The 16,992-nt window shown below is 32.5% G+C and overlaps 2 protein-coding genes across 4 annotated transcripts in view; one reads left to right on the top strand and one right to left on the bottom strand.

The window, feature by feature from the left end:
• Egfr (epidermal growth factor receptor) overlaps positions 1-8,259 on the top strand; it is a 74,258-nt gene extending 65,999 nt beyond the window's left edge. For all 3 annotated transcript variants that reach the window (XM_068777894.1, XM_068777885.1, XM_068777901.1), the window contains exons 2-5: positions 1,717-3,114; positions 3,413-3,545; positions 4,028-5,867; positions 6,130-8,259. In XM_068777894.1, coding sequence (XP_068633995.1) covers positions 1,717-3,114; positions 3,413-3,545; positions 4,028-5,867; positions 6,130-6,975 — 4,217 coding nt within the window. In that variant the 3' untranslated portion in view covers positions 6,976-8,259. The remainder of the gene's footprint in view (positions 1-1,716; positions 3,115-3,412; positions 3,546-4,027; positions 5,868-6,129) is intronic.
• Positions 8,260-10,077: 1,818 nt separating this feature from the next.
• On the bottom strand, positions 10,078-16,760 carry wus (TM2 and DnaJ domain-containing protein wurst). Its single transcript, XM_068762266.1, has 6 exons — positions 16,324-16,760; positions 14,917-15,064; positions 13,954-14,155; positions 13,062-13,205; positions 12,352-12,475; positions 10,078-10,803 (listed from the first exon to the last, which is right to left on the bottom strand). Exons 1-6 carry the CDS (start codon positions 16,582-16,584, stop codon positions 10,582-10,584), a joined length of 1,101 nt encoding a protein of 366 aa, XP_068618367.1. The 5' UTR covers positions 16,585-16,760; the 3' UTR covers positions 10,078-10,581.
• Positions 16,761-16,992: the final 232 nt, after the last annotated feature.

The raw sequence follows: 16,992 nt of genomic DNA, 5'->3' as shown, positions 1-16,992 counted from the left end.
ATTGAAAGTAAATGAGTTATACCTTTGAAGCTTTTACACCTATGACCAAACAGCCTGTATACTTGTTCACTACGTTCTGAGTTCGGCCTGTTGTTTGTTATTTCGTACCGTTTACCGAAACTATTAAAATCTTGGGGTACGTAGATTTACTGAGTCACCTTATTTTCTATTCCTAGTCCTGATTATGAATAATACTATTAACAAACTTGTTCTGTAACAAACATTGATTCTCAAAGACGTTTGCAGATGTTCTGAAAATAAACATTTATAATTTATTGTACATTTCAAGTGTATTTTAGTAATAAAAAAAGAAAATCGTCCTATAGCATTTATAATTTATTTAATCGATTATTAAATAAAAGAAAGTTATAAATACCTTCTCTCAGTTGTATTAAATATCAATTAAATTCATAACTAACATGTCTATGTTATGTTTTGATGAGGCGAAGTAAAATACTAACGAACTACGCAGTTATTTAAGTCAACATAACTTTGCAAATAAATAAATTATATAACATGTAAAGGTAGTTGAGGGCTATAACCAGGATTTTTAAAGAAACACTAAATATATCTAATATTTTTTTTATTCTTTTCGTCGTACACCTCGTTCCTCTCTTTTACCGCTTAAAAATATTTGAACAAATATAAACACCTTGTTCAAACTACATAAAAACCTTTCTTTATCATAAAATAATCTCTGTCATTGTTTAGCAGGTAGAACTCTCCTCGTCATTTCTTTTCATTATGCTAATTCTTAACAAAAAAAAAGGCACGCTGGCTTCAAAAATTACTATATTGGTGGATAAGAAAAGAAGTCGTATTTTAATAAATATAGACTCAAAGTTTACTTTTCTAATCGCACGATTAAATTAATTTCTGATGATATTTTTGACGAATTTAATACCTTCGGTATTGTGCAGTACAAATAAAAAGAAAATTGTGTATTAGTGTAAGTTTTTTTATATAAAAATATGCAAATATCTTAACGTATTACGTTAAAAACGTCGATAAACCTCCTTTTGCAATCAAAATTCAAATAATCACCGACAAAATTAAACATAGGACTGAAAAACCAATTAAAGAGAATTGCAATAATTGATCTACCGTGTACTATGTATAAATAAGGTATCGAATGTACCTCATTTACGCAAAGAATTTCGCGATGTCTTTAAAAACGCGTTTGTAAGTAATTGGTCATTAATTCAAAGTATATAGTTTGTAATACCATCCTCTGACAAAACCCTATACTTTGAATACAAACCTAACTTAAGATAACTGCAAAGCATCTAAGTCACCTTTTCGACAAAATACGTTATGACTGAATCCAATTTTTTTAACCAAAAAGCCATACGCAGGGTCATATTAGTGATAGATCGAAATAGGTAGACGCCACCCTTTCTAACTTGCCAAAGAAAACTACAAGCATAACACTTATCTTGTGTACGTTAGTTGTGGCAAACAGCATTGTAAATCATTATTTTCATAGTTAAATCACAAATAGCGGTGAAACGTGTAGCGTAGTAGATAGAACTGACTTTAAAGTCCGCCCACGCATCGCCCCCTCATTGGATGCGAAGACGGCATGACTTATCGATAAATAAAATTCATCCATATAATAATAACACACTGTTCTATAGTGACATACATTAACAGTATTAAATTTAACATTTTATTACGATTGAATAAATTTCAAGAATATGTTTTTTTTTTTTGCAGTATGCATCGGCACAAAAGGTCGGATGTCTGTTCCATCGAACCGAGACACACACTACCGAAATCTACGTGATCGCTTCACAAACTGCACTTACGTGGACGGCAATTTGGAGCTGACATGGCTTCATAACGAGACTATGGACCTGTCATTCTTGAAACACATAAGGGAAGTAACTGGATACGTACTTATATCCCACGTAAACGTACGTCAGATCATCTTGCCGCAGTTACAAATAATACGCGGACGGACGTTGTTTAAACTTAATGTAAGGGATGAAGAATTCGCACTTATGGTAACTATGTCTTCAGCCTTTACTCTAGAGTTACCTGCATTACGAGACGTACTTAGAGGAAGCGTGGGCATCTACAACAATTACAATCTCTGTCATGTAAAGACGATAAATTGGGATGAGATAATAACGGGTGTTAACGCTACTTATGTCTATGTATATACATTTACTGCCCAAGAAAGAGAATGCCGTTGTCACCCAAGTTGTGAAGCTGGTTGCTGGGGTGACGGTCCTGGGAACTGTCAAAAATTCTCTAAGACTAACTGCAGCCCTCAATGTGCGCAAGGTCGCTGCTTCGGGCCTAATCCTCGAGATTGTTGCAACCAGTTCTGTGCTGGAGGTTGCACCGGACCGCTGGCAAGTCAATGCTTAGCTTGTAGAAACTTTTATGACGAAGGCACCTGCTCACAAGAATGTCCGTCGATGCAGAAATACAATCCAACAACTTATTCCTGGGATCCAAATCCAAATGGAAAATACGCTTACGGTGCAACATGTGTACGTAATTGTCCGGAACATCTATTAAAAGATAATGGTGCGTGTGTACGAAGTTGTCCTCCTAACAAGACTGCCGTGAACGGTGAATGCATACCATGTAATGTTACCTGTCCAAAGACTTGCAGAGCTGAAAAGCCTATTCATTCCGGAAATATTGCCAGTTTCAAAGATTGTACAATCATAGACGGCTCAATAGAAATATTGGAAATGACATTTACGGGATTCCAACATATAAACCCAGATTATTCATTTGGAGATAGATATCCCAAAATGGAACCGGACAGCCTAGAAGTGTTCAGCACCGTCCGTGAAGTGACCGGTTACTTAAATGTACAGGCTCATCATCCAAATTTCACAAGTCTCTCATACTTTAGGAATCTAGAAGTGATTGGAGGACGGCAAGTTGTAGAAAACCTTTTCGCCTCACTGTACATTGTGAAAACTTCGTTGAGATCACTTGGACTTAAATCTTTAAAGAAAGTAAATTCTGGAGCCATTGCAATAATGGAAAATAGATATCTATGCTTTGCCGATAAAATTGCTTGGAATAAACTTGGAAAGTCGAAAGACCATAAGCAAATCATACAAAAGAATGGCGATCCTAAGACTTGCGGTAAGTAACTTTTCCGATATGCTATGCGAAATGGGGATCCTCATACATAGAATTACTCTAATTTATAAGCATTTGCGATTGGTAATTCTTTTATACAATTTCATGTTAGAGTATTGCAAGCGATATTTTCATCCAGATTTTTTCATAAGTGTTTTAATTTAAAATCAGAATAGGCAAAACTAACCTTATTAATAGCAAAGCCAAACAATGCTATGCGCTAAATACAAAGGCCTTGTTGTCATACCTGATTTTGAATGTATTTTTTATAATTTGTATTTGTTCCCTGTTGTTCAAGCAGAAAGTGAAAATTTGGTGTGCGATCTCCAATGCTCGCCGGACGGATGCTGGGGTCCTGGGCCTGAGCAATGTCTTTCCTGCGAAAACTATAAGTTCGGTGAAACGTGTATACAGAATTGCAGTGTATTACCAGGGTTGGTATTATAAATTAAATTACTTTTATGTGTAAGTAAATGTAATATCATTTTCAGGTTGTTCTACAGATATTTATGAATATTAATAACGTGGAGTCGTTTGGAAAGTAAATTTAATGCATTGCGAATTCTTTTTGACTACACATTATCTAGGTTGTAAAAAAAATTATTAATTATCAACTATGACATATGCAGCGTAATTATCTTCCTATTATAATGTATTGTAATTAACAACATATATTTTGTGGGCAATTGTTATCGTAATACAACTACCAAAACGTGATGGCAGACATCAACAAATATGGCAATCTTATTAACATAACAAAACGGAATTATGTGTGGGTTGCCCACTCTTACCGGTTCGACGGCCGAACTCAGTTTTGTTCTCATTGTTCGTAACTCTGTGAAATACCTTTTTGTTTCAGCAAATGTATTTACTTGTATTTTTAAATATATAACCGTTTATTCTAATTTTATTTCAGATTGTACAAAGCAGGTCCGAAAACGTGCAAGCAATGTCATCCGGAATGTTTAGATGGATGCTCTGGTCCCACTCGCGCTAATTGTACAAAATGCAAACACGTTCAAGACGGTCCCTACTGTGTTGCAAAGTGTCCAGAGACAAGGTATGCTTCTGAAAACGGGACTTGCCAACCGTGCCATAGCAATTGTGATAATGGTTGCACCGGTCCAGCGAATACGGTTGGCGAAGGTGGTTGCTATTCCTGCAAGAAAGCTATAATTAGCGTCGAAGCTATAGTCGAAAGTTGTCTGAAGGCGAACGAATCCTGTCCGGATGGTTATTATAATGAATGGGTGGGCAATGTTAAACTTCTCGAAGAAAAAGTTGATGTAGTTTGCCGAAAATGCCATCCCTTGTGCATAAAATGTACTGGATTTGGTATACACAAACAAGTGTGTCAAGTTTGTAATGGATTCAAAAGAGGGGACCAGTGCGAAGACGAATGCCCAGCAGACCATTTTACTGACAAAGTTAACAGAGTATGTACGCCTTGCCACCACGAGTGTCGAGGCTGCACCGGCCCATCATCTACTGACTGTGTTAAATGTCAAAATTTAAAAGTATTTCTCAGCGATTCGAGTACTGTGGATCCAAATCAACGCTTCAATTGTACCGCAAACTGCCCGGATGATAAGCCACATAAAATTTACTTCGATGATCTTTTACAAAACCCAATCGAAGAGCCGTATTGCTCAGAATTAGCCAACGGCCCTCCTAATATGGCGACTGCTAACATACCTACGGTACTAGTTATAATTCTAGTCTTGGCTTTTATATTGATTATGATCCTCGGTATAATAGGATACACATGTCGACAAAAGGTAAAGGCAAAAAAGGAGGCTGTCAAAATGACAATGGTATTAACAGGCTGCGAAGATAATGAACCTCTAAGACCTACCAATGTCAAGCCGAACTTAGCCAAACTTAGAATCGTAAAGGAAGCTGAATTGCGGAGAGGTGGTACGCTCGGTTACGGGGCATTCGGTGAAGTATACAAAGGGGTTTGGGTACCTGAAGGTGAAAACGTAAAAATTCCCGTTGCAATTAAAGTCCTCAAAGAAGGTACTGGGGCAAATAGTAGTAAAGAGTTCTTAGAAGAAGCATATATAATGGCAAGTGTAGAACACCCTAACCTTCTTCAATTACTTGCTGTTTGCATGACTAACCAAATGATGCTAATAACACAACTAATGCCACTAGGAAACTTGCTCGATTACGTGAGGACACATAAAGAAAAAATAGGATCAAAAGCTTTTTTAAATTGGTGTACTCAAATAGCCCGTGGTATGGCATATTTAGAAGAAAAAAGGTTAGTCCATAGAGATTTGGCGGCTCGCAATGTTTTAGTACAAACACCGAACTGCGTGAAAATAACTGATTTCGGATTGGCGAAACTTTTAGATATAAACGAAGACGAATATAAAGCTGCCGGAGGCAAGATGCCTATCAAATGGCTAGCGTTAGAATGTGTTCTTCATAGGATATTCACTCACAAAAGTGACGTGTGGGCATTTGGTGTAACTATATGGGAAATATTGAGTTACGGAGCAAGACCGTATGCAAATATATCGGCTAGAGATGTACCGGAATTAATCGAGAATGGGCTGAAATTGCCTCAACCAAGCATATGTACCTTAGACATTTACTGCGTTATGGTTTCTTGTTGGATGCTGGATGCTGATAGCAGGCCGACTTTCAAACAACTGGCGGAGACTTTTGCTGAAATGGCAAGAGATCCTGGCCGATACCTTGTTATTCCTGGGGATAAGTTTATGCGTCTCCCATCCTATTCCACTCAGGTAACCTATTTCATTATTCAATCTTTATTAAAGTGCATTCTATAAACTTTTATATTCTTTTACTCTACATAGGAAAATTTTTAAAAATATATGAATTATGTGTTAAATCATAACTACTAAAATACTATTAAGACTTCATTGTTTCCAATTTATAGGTGTATGTCTATTTTACTACTCTAAAAACAAATTATATCTTATTCAAGTAAGCTGATATTTTCATTAATTATAATTTGATAACTTAAATTTTACTTTAAATTTTCAGGATGAAAAAGAACTGATAAGGAATCTCTCATCGGCTATGGAAGGCCCTGAACCGTTGGTCGAGGCTGACGAATATCTCCAACCAAAAGTAAATTCAGTACCGGGTACTGGCCCACAAAGCTTCACAATAATTGCTGGAGTCGAAACACATACTAATTCTTTAAAACCAAGTGCATCATCCTCTTGGGCAAACACCGTAGGAAGGCAAGAAGGCACTACAAATGACGGGACAAACAAGCCCGACACGTGGGACCATGATCTACTCAGATATAATCAGGCGAACTCCGATGGAGAGTTGAGGCATTATTTCAACAATCGAATATGCGCATCTGAAAGTTCCAACTCTAGGTACTGCAGCGACCCCATGAAACGCGATTGCTTGGATAGCAGTTTCGACACTATGTCTAAAATAAAGGAGGCCCAGGTCGGAAATCTAAAATTGAACCTGCCGTTAGATGAAGATGATTATCTAATGCCGTCGCCGCAGCACAATCAAAATGCCTCAACCTACATGGATTTGATCGGGGAAGGTGGCGAAGACCAAGATGTTAAAGATTTGCGTTATACTGGTTATGTAGACTCAAAGAGGTGCGTGGACAATCCGGAATACCTAATGTCTGATCAAAGTGAACCAGCTCAAACGTTAGGGATACCGACAGACGAACCAGCGCCTTTGGAGTCGCTTTGTACCAGCGAAGGAAGCGGAAGCGAGTCTACTCCTCGACCGGGGACCAGCAAATACCTACCTCAGAGGTCAGTCGAGGAGGAATCAATGTCTGATCACGAGTATTACAACGACTTGCAACGTGAACTGCAACCGCTTCGAAGAAACGAGACCACAGTGTAAGGTGAACGCCACAGAGCAAACAGACTGATCTCCCACAAATGATGACTTATTACTTAATACGACGCAAGTGCGTCTATCGTGCCATTGTGTGATGGCTAGTGTTAGCTCGTTGATACACCTTCAGACTAAGATTTTATTACTTTTTAAATCAATTTGTTATTTCTACTTAATATTTTGTAAAGGAAATGTTATAATAACGAAAATGAATTATGTAAAATGGTTTTCATATTAGGTGCTCATTCGACGCACTAACAAGATATAAATTATTTATTAATTTAGAATAAGTATGGCTATGTTTACGTTTCCCGAATGATTTAGTTTTAAAAGAGCGTTATTTTAATTTTAAACTGTGATAATTAGATTAATTTACAAACATACAGATAAATCAATTATGAAGGTCATACCTGTTATGTAGAAAATATTAGTAAAGGACAATCTTAATATTATTTTTCAATAGAGTATGTAAAAATCAATATAAGGAAAAATTCGCCAAGTTTCTTCTCATCAATATTTTAGAAAAACGGATCTTGCCATTGAAGAACCGAATACCACATAGGGCCATAAACTTGCTTACAACTCGCTTGCCCTTCCTGTTTTTTCCAAAATATAGGAACCTAACAGTGTTGTACATTTGTATGTAAAAGAGAAATTATTATAACTATGTATTTGTAGCAAAGCAACAAAAGACGTTATTTGTAAGTAAGCGTAAACAACCTGTTAAGTCTTTAGCACAAATTAAGCTCAAAGAATTCCCAACTGTAATATCTTTTTGTATGTTGGAGTGTAGGTAAGTAGATAAGTTTTTTATTAGACCAAACCCTTGTATGCCATGTAATTTGTAAATAAACTATTCTTTGTGTTATGATATATACATGTATACGTATGTATGTAGTATAGTGTTATTTGTGTGTAGCTGAAAAGAAGCACATTTTGTGGTTATCAATAAAAACATTTTTAATACGCGCTTCTCGAGCTCTAAATTATTGTGCCATTACAAGTGATGTTTATCAATTTCTTGGAACTTTCCCTTATTGAATTCTTTTACTCTGATGTCACCTTTTTTAATAGAAAACCTTCACTGTTTATTACTATAGTTTAGTTAAAGAAAAAACGCTTGTTTATTAACTTAGACATGATTTTAGCAAAACACTCTTAATATTTTAATTTAAAAAATGCTTTTAATCACATATTTTAATTGAACGGAAATGTTTTTTTATTTTTTCAACATGGCTAACATTTTATTGTAGATAAAAGGTGATGCAAATATAGGTATATTTACCTTAATAAAATAAATAAAAAATATGAGTGTTGCTTTATTCAGCCAGTACACCTTAAATAATTCCGAGCTTGTCTCATAAGTCTAAATTCACAGAGTTCATGCCATTTAAAGAAAAAATATTTAAAAGCTGTAGTTGAAGTTATACATTTATTAAATTATTGTGAATTTGCTGTGACTGCCATGGAGTATCGGTCTTACGAGATCTTCAATTTTTACGAGACTTGCGAACAAATATATGATCAATACAACTTTTCGTCGCTTTACAATTCAGGTATTATATTCCAGTGTAGTCCTTCGTTAGCCCGTTTTAGCCCATAGCCGTCCACTGCAAGGCATAGGCTTCCCTCAAAGATATCTCTAGGAGGATATCATAATCCCCACACTTGACAGAATCTTGTTTGTAAACAGTGGTAAGCCTATGTAATTAATGCACGTATCCCGAGAATCGAATCCGTTACCTACGATCGCAAGTCTTAATTCTCTACCGTTGGGTTACCACTACTCGTATTCGTTAATGTATAACACGCCATAACTACTCATTACGTTTAAGTGTGATCCAATAGGATTGTTGCTTTACAAATTAATATTAACATTTCTTAAAGTTGACAAACCCTGTGTTTGTATAGCCATCGTAACACTTTAACCTAATACTTTAACTTAATACCGGATTTTTATCTAACCTACATATTCAAATTCAAAATGCCTTCATTCAAGTAGGCGTTTACAGGCATTTTTGTATCAACTAGCTTAACGTTAAAAGTAGTAAGCTACCATATGCACAGAACGCATAACTGTTTAGAAGAGCCGGCCAGAAGCTCAAAAGTTGCTATTTTTAGATAAAATTTAACAATATTTGATGTGCACATTATAATATGAACCATATAAATGGTTCAAACTAAGTTCCGCATATTTCGATCAACCAAAAATTCTTTCAACCAAAAATTCCAAAAATTATTTAATGTTATAATTAGATTTCTTTTAATTAATAATTACTTTTAATAAAAAAATAGATTTGATTTAAAATTAAGAAAAGGAAAGTCTTAAATATCTTATGAAACTTTATTATATGTATACACTCAGACCCGTGTAAGATTTGTTAACTTTTTTAAGGAGAAATTTAGGTTACGAGTTTTTTTATCTTTCATTTTTATGATGTCTGCTACTATTACATATACAACATCCTAATTTTTGGTACATATAAATTATAGGCTATTAGAAAACAATTAAGAAGGAACTGTTAGAATACCATTGAAAAAAAAATCTCTTAATTTATAAATAGCCCGAACAGCTCTTTTTGTAAAATATGTATAGAATTATTTGGGCGGGACTGCCCAATAATACCGAAGGATAAAATGCTAAAATATACGATGCGAATATTATTAACGTCCGTTAATTATTTTACTTCTTTAATTGCAAAGACGACCGAGTTGCGTTTACCTGCGAGTGTTGAGAAATGATTCCGCTATATCACTTTATCCAAAATAAAGCCCAAGAAAACTGTTGAGTCGGTCAGCTCTAACACTTCATGGTTAATAAGAAAGCCACAATTCCTTTAAGATAACCAGATTTTTTTATTCGTAGGAAAGATTCAGATAAATTTTCAAAAATTCTCTGATTTTATTGTTTTAAAAAAAAACTTATTTCATGGACTTAAGGAATTTATATTTATATCAGGTTTGAAATTTAAAACGCAATGATCATTGATTATAATTCGTTTAATAAATAATTTAATAATTAAGTACACTTGTATAAAGTTAAGTTACCAAAAATAAGTGAGCCAATTGTTTTAGCACCCTTGAATTATATTAACATCATTTAAAAAACATTACCTTCAAAATAAATGACTCTTTATATACATAGATGATTATATTCTTGGAAGACCAAATAAAAAATATTCTAAATAACCTAAGATAACTTTATTTTACTAGAATAATACACAATACTTTCTTAAATTCCCATGAACCATACAAAGAACGCAGTTAACAAAAAATATAACCATACATCATTTAATACTTCAATCTAAAATACAGTTGCAAAAATAATAATTAAAAAAACAGATCTCTATTAAAACTACAATTATATTTTTAAATAAATGCTTTTCAGTCAAAAGATAAGTCTATATAATGAGAGTCTATTTTGAGATTACAAGAATTGTGTCTGGCAGTTGACAAATTTGATATCTTAATGTGGCAATAGCGCACACATTTTTTACTTAACAACCTCTTAAAGCCAAAGTTCTATAACATTTTATTTAATCTACTTAGACCACAATAAAGAAAATTTATACCTTTTTAATTAACTATTGCTTGGCATTAAATAACTTATTATTATTTTGTTCTAGGTTCAGAGTTATCTTTCTTATTGCGCCTATTTCTTCTATGCTTGCTATTCGAAAGAATTTCGTAAGCCTGCTGTATCTCCATAAATTTCTCTTGAGCCTCCCGTCTTCGTACCTCATCTTTTACTTTATCCGGGTGATTCTCTCGCGATAGTCGTCGCCATGTTGATGTGATCTCTTGCTGTGTTGAATCCGGTCCGACACCCAGTACCTCAAATCAATGTACATAGTTAAAATTTTATTTTAGACAGACACAATTCATGAAAGTATAAGCAAAAAGCCATTCTCCCATATTACATTACATTAACAACCCTATTAAATTAACCATTTATAACATCAATGTGTAACATATAAAATAAATAAAGCTCTTGAAATTAAGGTCTAATAGTCTATTAAAGATCAAAATAGGCGATTAACAGAGGTATGCACTCTCTTCATTGTAAAATTCTTCTCTTCCAATATTATAGTTTGTTCCAGAAACTTTAAACATTATCATGGTGTTTTTAACAGACTATAAATCATAATTCACCAAGGCAAGACTTCAGTTCTAATGAAATCTAAAACATTAGTTTACTTTTGTGTGTATAGAGATTTATGAACCAATGCTGTCCTCTGAAAGGATTTTTCTTGGTTATGGAACATAGTGTTATTACGAGATACTTCGATCACCTTATAATTGTATCTTTATATACTCGTGCTGATGCCTTGATACTTTTTTTAACAAAATTGAGACTCAGTTATTCCTCAATAGTGAACACCTTACTAAGTCCATCTCTGAAGGCAGAAAATGTAAACTTTGTACTTGACTGACTAATTGGAAAGCTTGTACAAAACTGAGGATAAACTAGGCCATTCTGCTTGTTAACACAAAGAGAATAATTTTTTTCGACAGTAAATATATTTTTTCTGCGGAAAGCTCCTTTCTAAATACCGCTTAAGAAGTTGTTTAGAAATTAACCCCTTTTAATTATTTAACCATCAGTTAAAAACGAACAGGGCGTCTCTTATAAGGTACGATTCTCTTCTTCACTGCTTTCGTTGGGTTTTGTGTGTAAATACTATGTGAAAGACAGATTTTTTTTTGTTACGGACATAGTAAATTGCACTTTACTTGTTAATATCCAGGTACACAACAAACTACTAATACAAAACAGATGGAGTTTCAAAAATAGAATTTGGCTCCGTACCTTCTTTTGCATAAAGCTATTACAGGAAATTGTTTGTTTTTATCGTTTAAATGTCACAAAAATTATAATAGTAATTGGCGTGAAATGAAATATATATATATATATATATATATATACACACATACATGAGAAGAGATATATAGTAATAATATACCAGTTTTTTCAAGTTCAGTACTTGTTGATTACTCTCCAATTGATTTCCTTTAAGATGAAAGGTGAAAGATATTGGTAAAACCTAATAATGGCAAATCTATATAAACTAAGGCTTGTATGCTTTCCTGTGGTGTGTTGAAACTGTTACTGCCAGCACCACATATGAAACATGATTTTATAGTCACCAGAAATAATCAAGACATTTCAAAAATGCCTTGCAAAGGCATAGTTTATTCGTCTTAAAAGCACAAAAAATCATGACTTAATTACTTGATTTTTGGAAAAAAAAAGTCCAAAATTTACATATAAGGAGATAAATATTGAACTACATGTATTAATTGGTTATATATGGTAATAAGATACTAAAAATATATAAAAAAAGGCTAGAAAGCTCATATTATTCGAAACATTTAAATTACCTTGTAAGCATTTTGTTCACCATGTGGATCCGATAGGTCAATGATTTGCTTCCACACCTCATACCAACCATGATGTTGAGCATATTGGTAAGTATCGAGCAGACACTGTTTTACATCTAACCACCTGAAGTTGTTCAAGAATCATTTTATTCATCGCCAATTGCTACACAAGTATTGTGAACAGATTTTTAATTTTATTTTGCTTGGTCATATATAAATTATAGCATAATTTTACCCAACTAAACTAACACTACATAGCTTTCAAACTTATTACAAATTGTATAGCTTTATTTAAATTTTATGTAATAAAGTATAGGGTAGAATTGATTCAAATTACATTAGGTAAAAAAATAGACATGACAAAATAGTAGATATATGAAATTAGTAATCATGATTGTATAGTTTATATGCTTATATAATTATAGTATTTATGTATACAGTTGTTGAACATAATATCAATTTTAATAACATTTAGATTTTCATTCATCAAGCTTTAAAATGTTTTGTTGGCTTTCACTAGCAAAATTGTGTATTTTTTCATGTGATTACCCTATAATTATAATCACAAAATATTGTCATAATTATTTAATTATTCATGTAGACATTTAATACCCAGCAACTACGATTTACAAAATACTGCACTAAGTACTGTGCACTAATATTATAAAATTTTTATACATATCAAACATAGATAAAAGATCAATTCTTACCATGGACTTGTGAAAAAGTGATGTAATGCTTCATAGATAGGTACCTCATCACCCTCACTGTCAGTGATAGTGCCATGAAAGTATAAGTAGCTGCACCACAAAGATACATACAGAGCAGCACATAAACCCAATACCAGAATACGTCTGAAAAAATTCATTAAAATTGTATAAATTACAATGTAAGGAAAAATAAATAAAATAAACATTACATAATTATATTTATAAACAGTCTAATATTTTAGAATGGTTACTATAAAAGTTAAGAGAACAATTAGTTTGAATCATTAAATGAACATCTCTGATTGCAAAGAACAAAATCGAACTATTTATAGATCAGGTCATAATGAGGGATGAAAAGTGGATACCTATCAAAACATGTGTATGGTGGGATATTCAAAGATTAAAACATTTTGTGTTATTGCAACCACAGCCCAACCAAATAAAATGAAACGCTAAATCGCAGAGGTAGAACAATTTCATAATTTTAAAACAACATTCCAAGAAAAAAGGACATCATTTTTGATCATCACGAATGACATTATATTGCTTCATGACAATGCTAGGCTGCATGATTTTTTGGGAACTCGCAGTTCTAAAAACAGACAGAACTCTCTGGTAGATATTATATTAATAATTAAGTAGCTTATTGTCATAGTTTTATAACTTGGACAAGTTTTTACAAATAGAAGTTATAATGCAACTTTTTGGATTTTATGTGTAATATTTATATATTTTTATGGCATCAGTGTTAGTAATTTTTAGAATTTGTTTAAAATCAAGTATCAGATGAATTGAGAATAAAATTTTTAATACGGATATAAATTGAAAATCAAAAGTAATATTGAAATATGCAAAATATACTTTTTTATTTTAAAATACACTCATTACTTACTTAACAAGGTTATGTTTTGTTGGCTTTCTTCTCCACTCTTTAGAAAAGGAATCAAATGCAAGAGCACATGACAGTACCATCAATGTGAACCAAATTGTCTCATCATAGACATAAAAACGAATGGGATATGCTGCATAAGCCGCTAATAAAGGCCACTTCAGGGTACCTTGCTCTCTACCAATATTCCCAACAGTCCACACACCTAAATAAAAAAGAACCTTTTTAATAAATTTATATTTTACATATTTTGGTATAATTTTTTTTTTAAGTAATCATTTTATAATCTCATTAAATACAACACTTATTTATATGAAAAGTATTTCAATGGAAACAACCTCTAAGAACTCCAATTTTTAATATTATTCTTATATTAGATAATGACTACCATTTATCAAAAACATGCATTAATTTTCAATAAGATTAGATTGGAATTATCAGGTTTATTTTAACTTGCACCACCAGCATATGCCACCCAAAAAATCAATTCACAATAATGAAAAGAAGGGTATGCTATTTAATGTTTATGTGTAACAAAATCAGTGATGAGATGTGATAAGACAATTGGCATAATTATGTGACAGTGATACTGCCAACCAATTGCAAGTGTTACCATTTAGCATGTATTAGAAAGTTCTACATACCATCAGCAGACAATACTGTACATTGAGAATGTACATAGCAGTTGCCCAAAAAATTGAATATTACTGGGGTAATGACATATAAATTGTTAGTCTTTATTAATATTCTCTAAGAGTAGGTAAATTGTAAAACATCAGTTAAGTTTTTTTAAGTATGATATTTAAAGATCTTGAATAGTTGAATATCATACATAAAAAATAAAACAAATTTAAGCTTAACACACTATTCTGTTTTTGTAAATACTTTTTATCTAATAATACCGAATAGCATAAAAATTTTGAGGGAATATACTAGCATTACAATTATTATCAAAACTCAACTTACCAAGAGCTGTGACAAATGGGATGATATAATTAAGATATCTTAAATTGAGACCATAGAATTCATCCGGAGGTACAGCCAGCATCATCATTTGGCCCCAGGAGTATCCAACCATTAACATACCAGTGAAGCGATTCATAGAGAATGGTGGCTAAAAATGTTAACACAAAAATTACATACACCAAAAAATGGATATATTTTTTTCTTAAATAATGAATAAATATAATTTACTGGACATAGTATTGTAATTCCTGATCAATATAAACTAAGTAGTTATAAAAACATCAGATGACTTATCAGTGAATAATGTACAAACTAGGTAAGAAGTTTTCTCAATTTCTCAATTTAGACTTTATTTAGCAAAATAAGCTGCCTGCAAAACAATGTAAATATCTGACATCTCTTCTAAGAAACTCAACTAAAGTGTGTGAAGGACATCGGATGATCACAGCATCAGTGCTGGGTTAGGCTCCAGGGTAATTGCTGCTTACCAGAGTACTAGCTCAGACTCATAGAGAGTCCCCAAATCAATTCTTAAATAAGTTAAACAATAGAGTAAGTCCTATACATTACTGTACTAACTTTTTTTAGTAAGATTTTCAGATTTCTCAAACTTGATGATGTAAAGAACAAAAAACAATTTTTCTAACTAAAGAAATACTTAGTAAAATCTATTCAATTTAAATAATATCAATACACAACATCTAGCAGAAGTTAAAAAGAAGATATAATATTAGAAAGGAAAATATCTCCTATTAAATGCTATATTAAAATTTTATATTTAAATCTATAAAGAAATTTTAGTTCTCTCTTTCAATTCAAGTATAATGAAGTAACCTACAGTCTGGTAAAAATCGTATAAACAAACATAACATAAAGGTATTTTAGAAGTTAAAGAGATCAATGCTGGTTCATTAAAGATTTTGTGTCAACATGTTTTTAATTGCTTGCCCGGAATCAAACCTCAAACCTGGTTACAGACAACTACTACACAAAACTAAACTACTACTACTACTAAACAACTATTCAGCTATTAATGCTCACATCAATATAAGTTGATAAAACTACTTTGATATTCATATTCAAATTACTACATCACTATAGAGATTTTCCCTTACTGTCAACATACAACTAATTTAAAAGATAGCTTTTTAGTAATTCTATCATTGAAATACATAACAAAAATCATTATTAAGTTTTTGTGACACTATCAAGTATATATTAATTAAAGAGGTCAACAGTTAACTACTTATTACTGTAATAACACCCAGTATTTAGAGATTACATTACGACTGAATACTTACAATTGATAGAAATAAATTTCTCAAATTAAAAAGGGTGGTTTATACTTGTATTGTTTTAAGAAGTGTAGGTTGGCAATTATTTAAAACAATATTTTAAAATGCTTACCTTTTTGTTTTGAAGCATTCTCTTTACTACCTCCTGCATTTGCTGCGGATCCTCATTCACATCTCGTACATAACGTGGAAGGCGGAACACTTCACCAAGCCATCCAACGCCAAAGCCACCTAGGGTTGTCCACCAAACAAACGCATGTCTATCTCGTCGTAAATAAAAGTGATGGAGACCAAATAACCCTCCGAAAAACCAAAAGATGTAGGCCCACCATAAAGATTTTTTCCCATGCACTGAATACATTTTCTCCCCCATTTTTCTCAAATTTCTTACAAATATATATATCTTAAATCTATATTGTCAGAAATCAGTCGTTGTTATTTTTGACCAAAGTTATTATTAATGTCAGTACATAAATATAGAGGAATTACGTATGAATAATTATTTTATTAATTATGTCTTCGCAAAACTTTTCAAAGTTGGTGAAACTATCTGACGTGACAGCTTATAACGTGTAAATTTGAAGCGACTTCTCTAATCTTTTCTTATTAGAAAGACAAAGATTTTTCACTTTAAGGCCACAAAAGTAATAAAAACTATTCCCTTTTCCTAGCTTCGTCGAGATTGATAAAAAAATTATTAACAAGTATATACATATCATTATATAATGAAAATAAAAATGTGCTCAAATTTATTTATGTTGCGAAATTTTTAAGCATATTA

The sequence above is a fragment of the Battus philenor genome, unplaced genomic scaffold (assembly GCF_028537555.1).
Source record: "Battus philenor isolate CCGP_79_NKW_IND1 unplaced genomic scaffold, ilBatPhil1.0.hap1 SCAF_1, whole genome shotgun sequence".
Lineage (NCBI taxonomy): Eukaryota > Metazoa > Arthropoda > Insecta > Lepidoptera > Papilionidae > Battus > Battus philenor.
Note: the sequence above shows the minus strand (reverse complement) of the source record. Positions and strands in the feature narration are given on the sequence as shown.

Coding starts and splice junctions, on each gene's coding strand:
- wus (XM_068762266.1), bottom strand. CDS start 16,584: ATGGGGGAGAAAATGTATTCAGTGCATGGGAAAAAATCTTTATGGTGG. Junction 13,206..13,953: donor ACAAAACATAACCTTGTTAA/GTAAGTAATGAG, acceptor GAATTTTTTCAG/ACGTATTCTGGTATTGGGTT. Junction 12,476..13,061: donor CACTTTTTCACAAGTCCATG/GTAAGAATTGAT, acceptor GAACAACTTCAG/GTGGTTAGATGTAAAACAGT.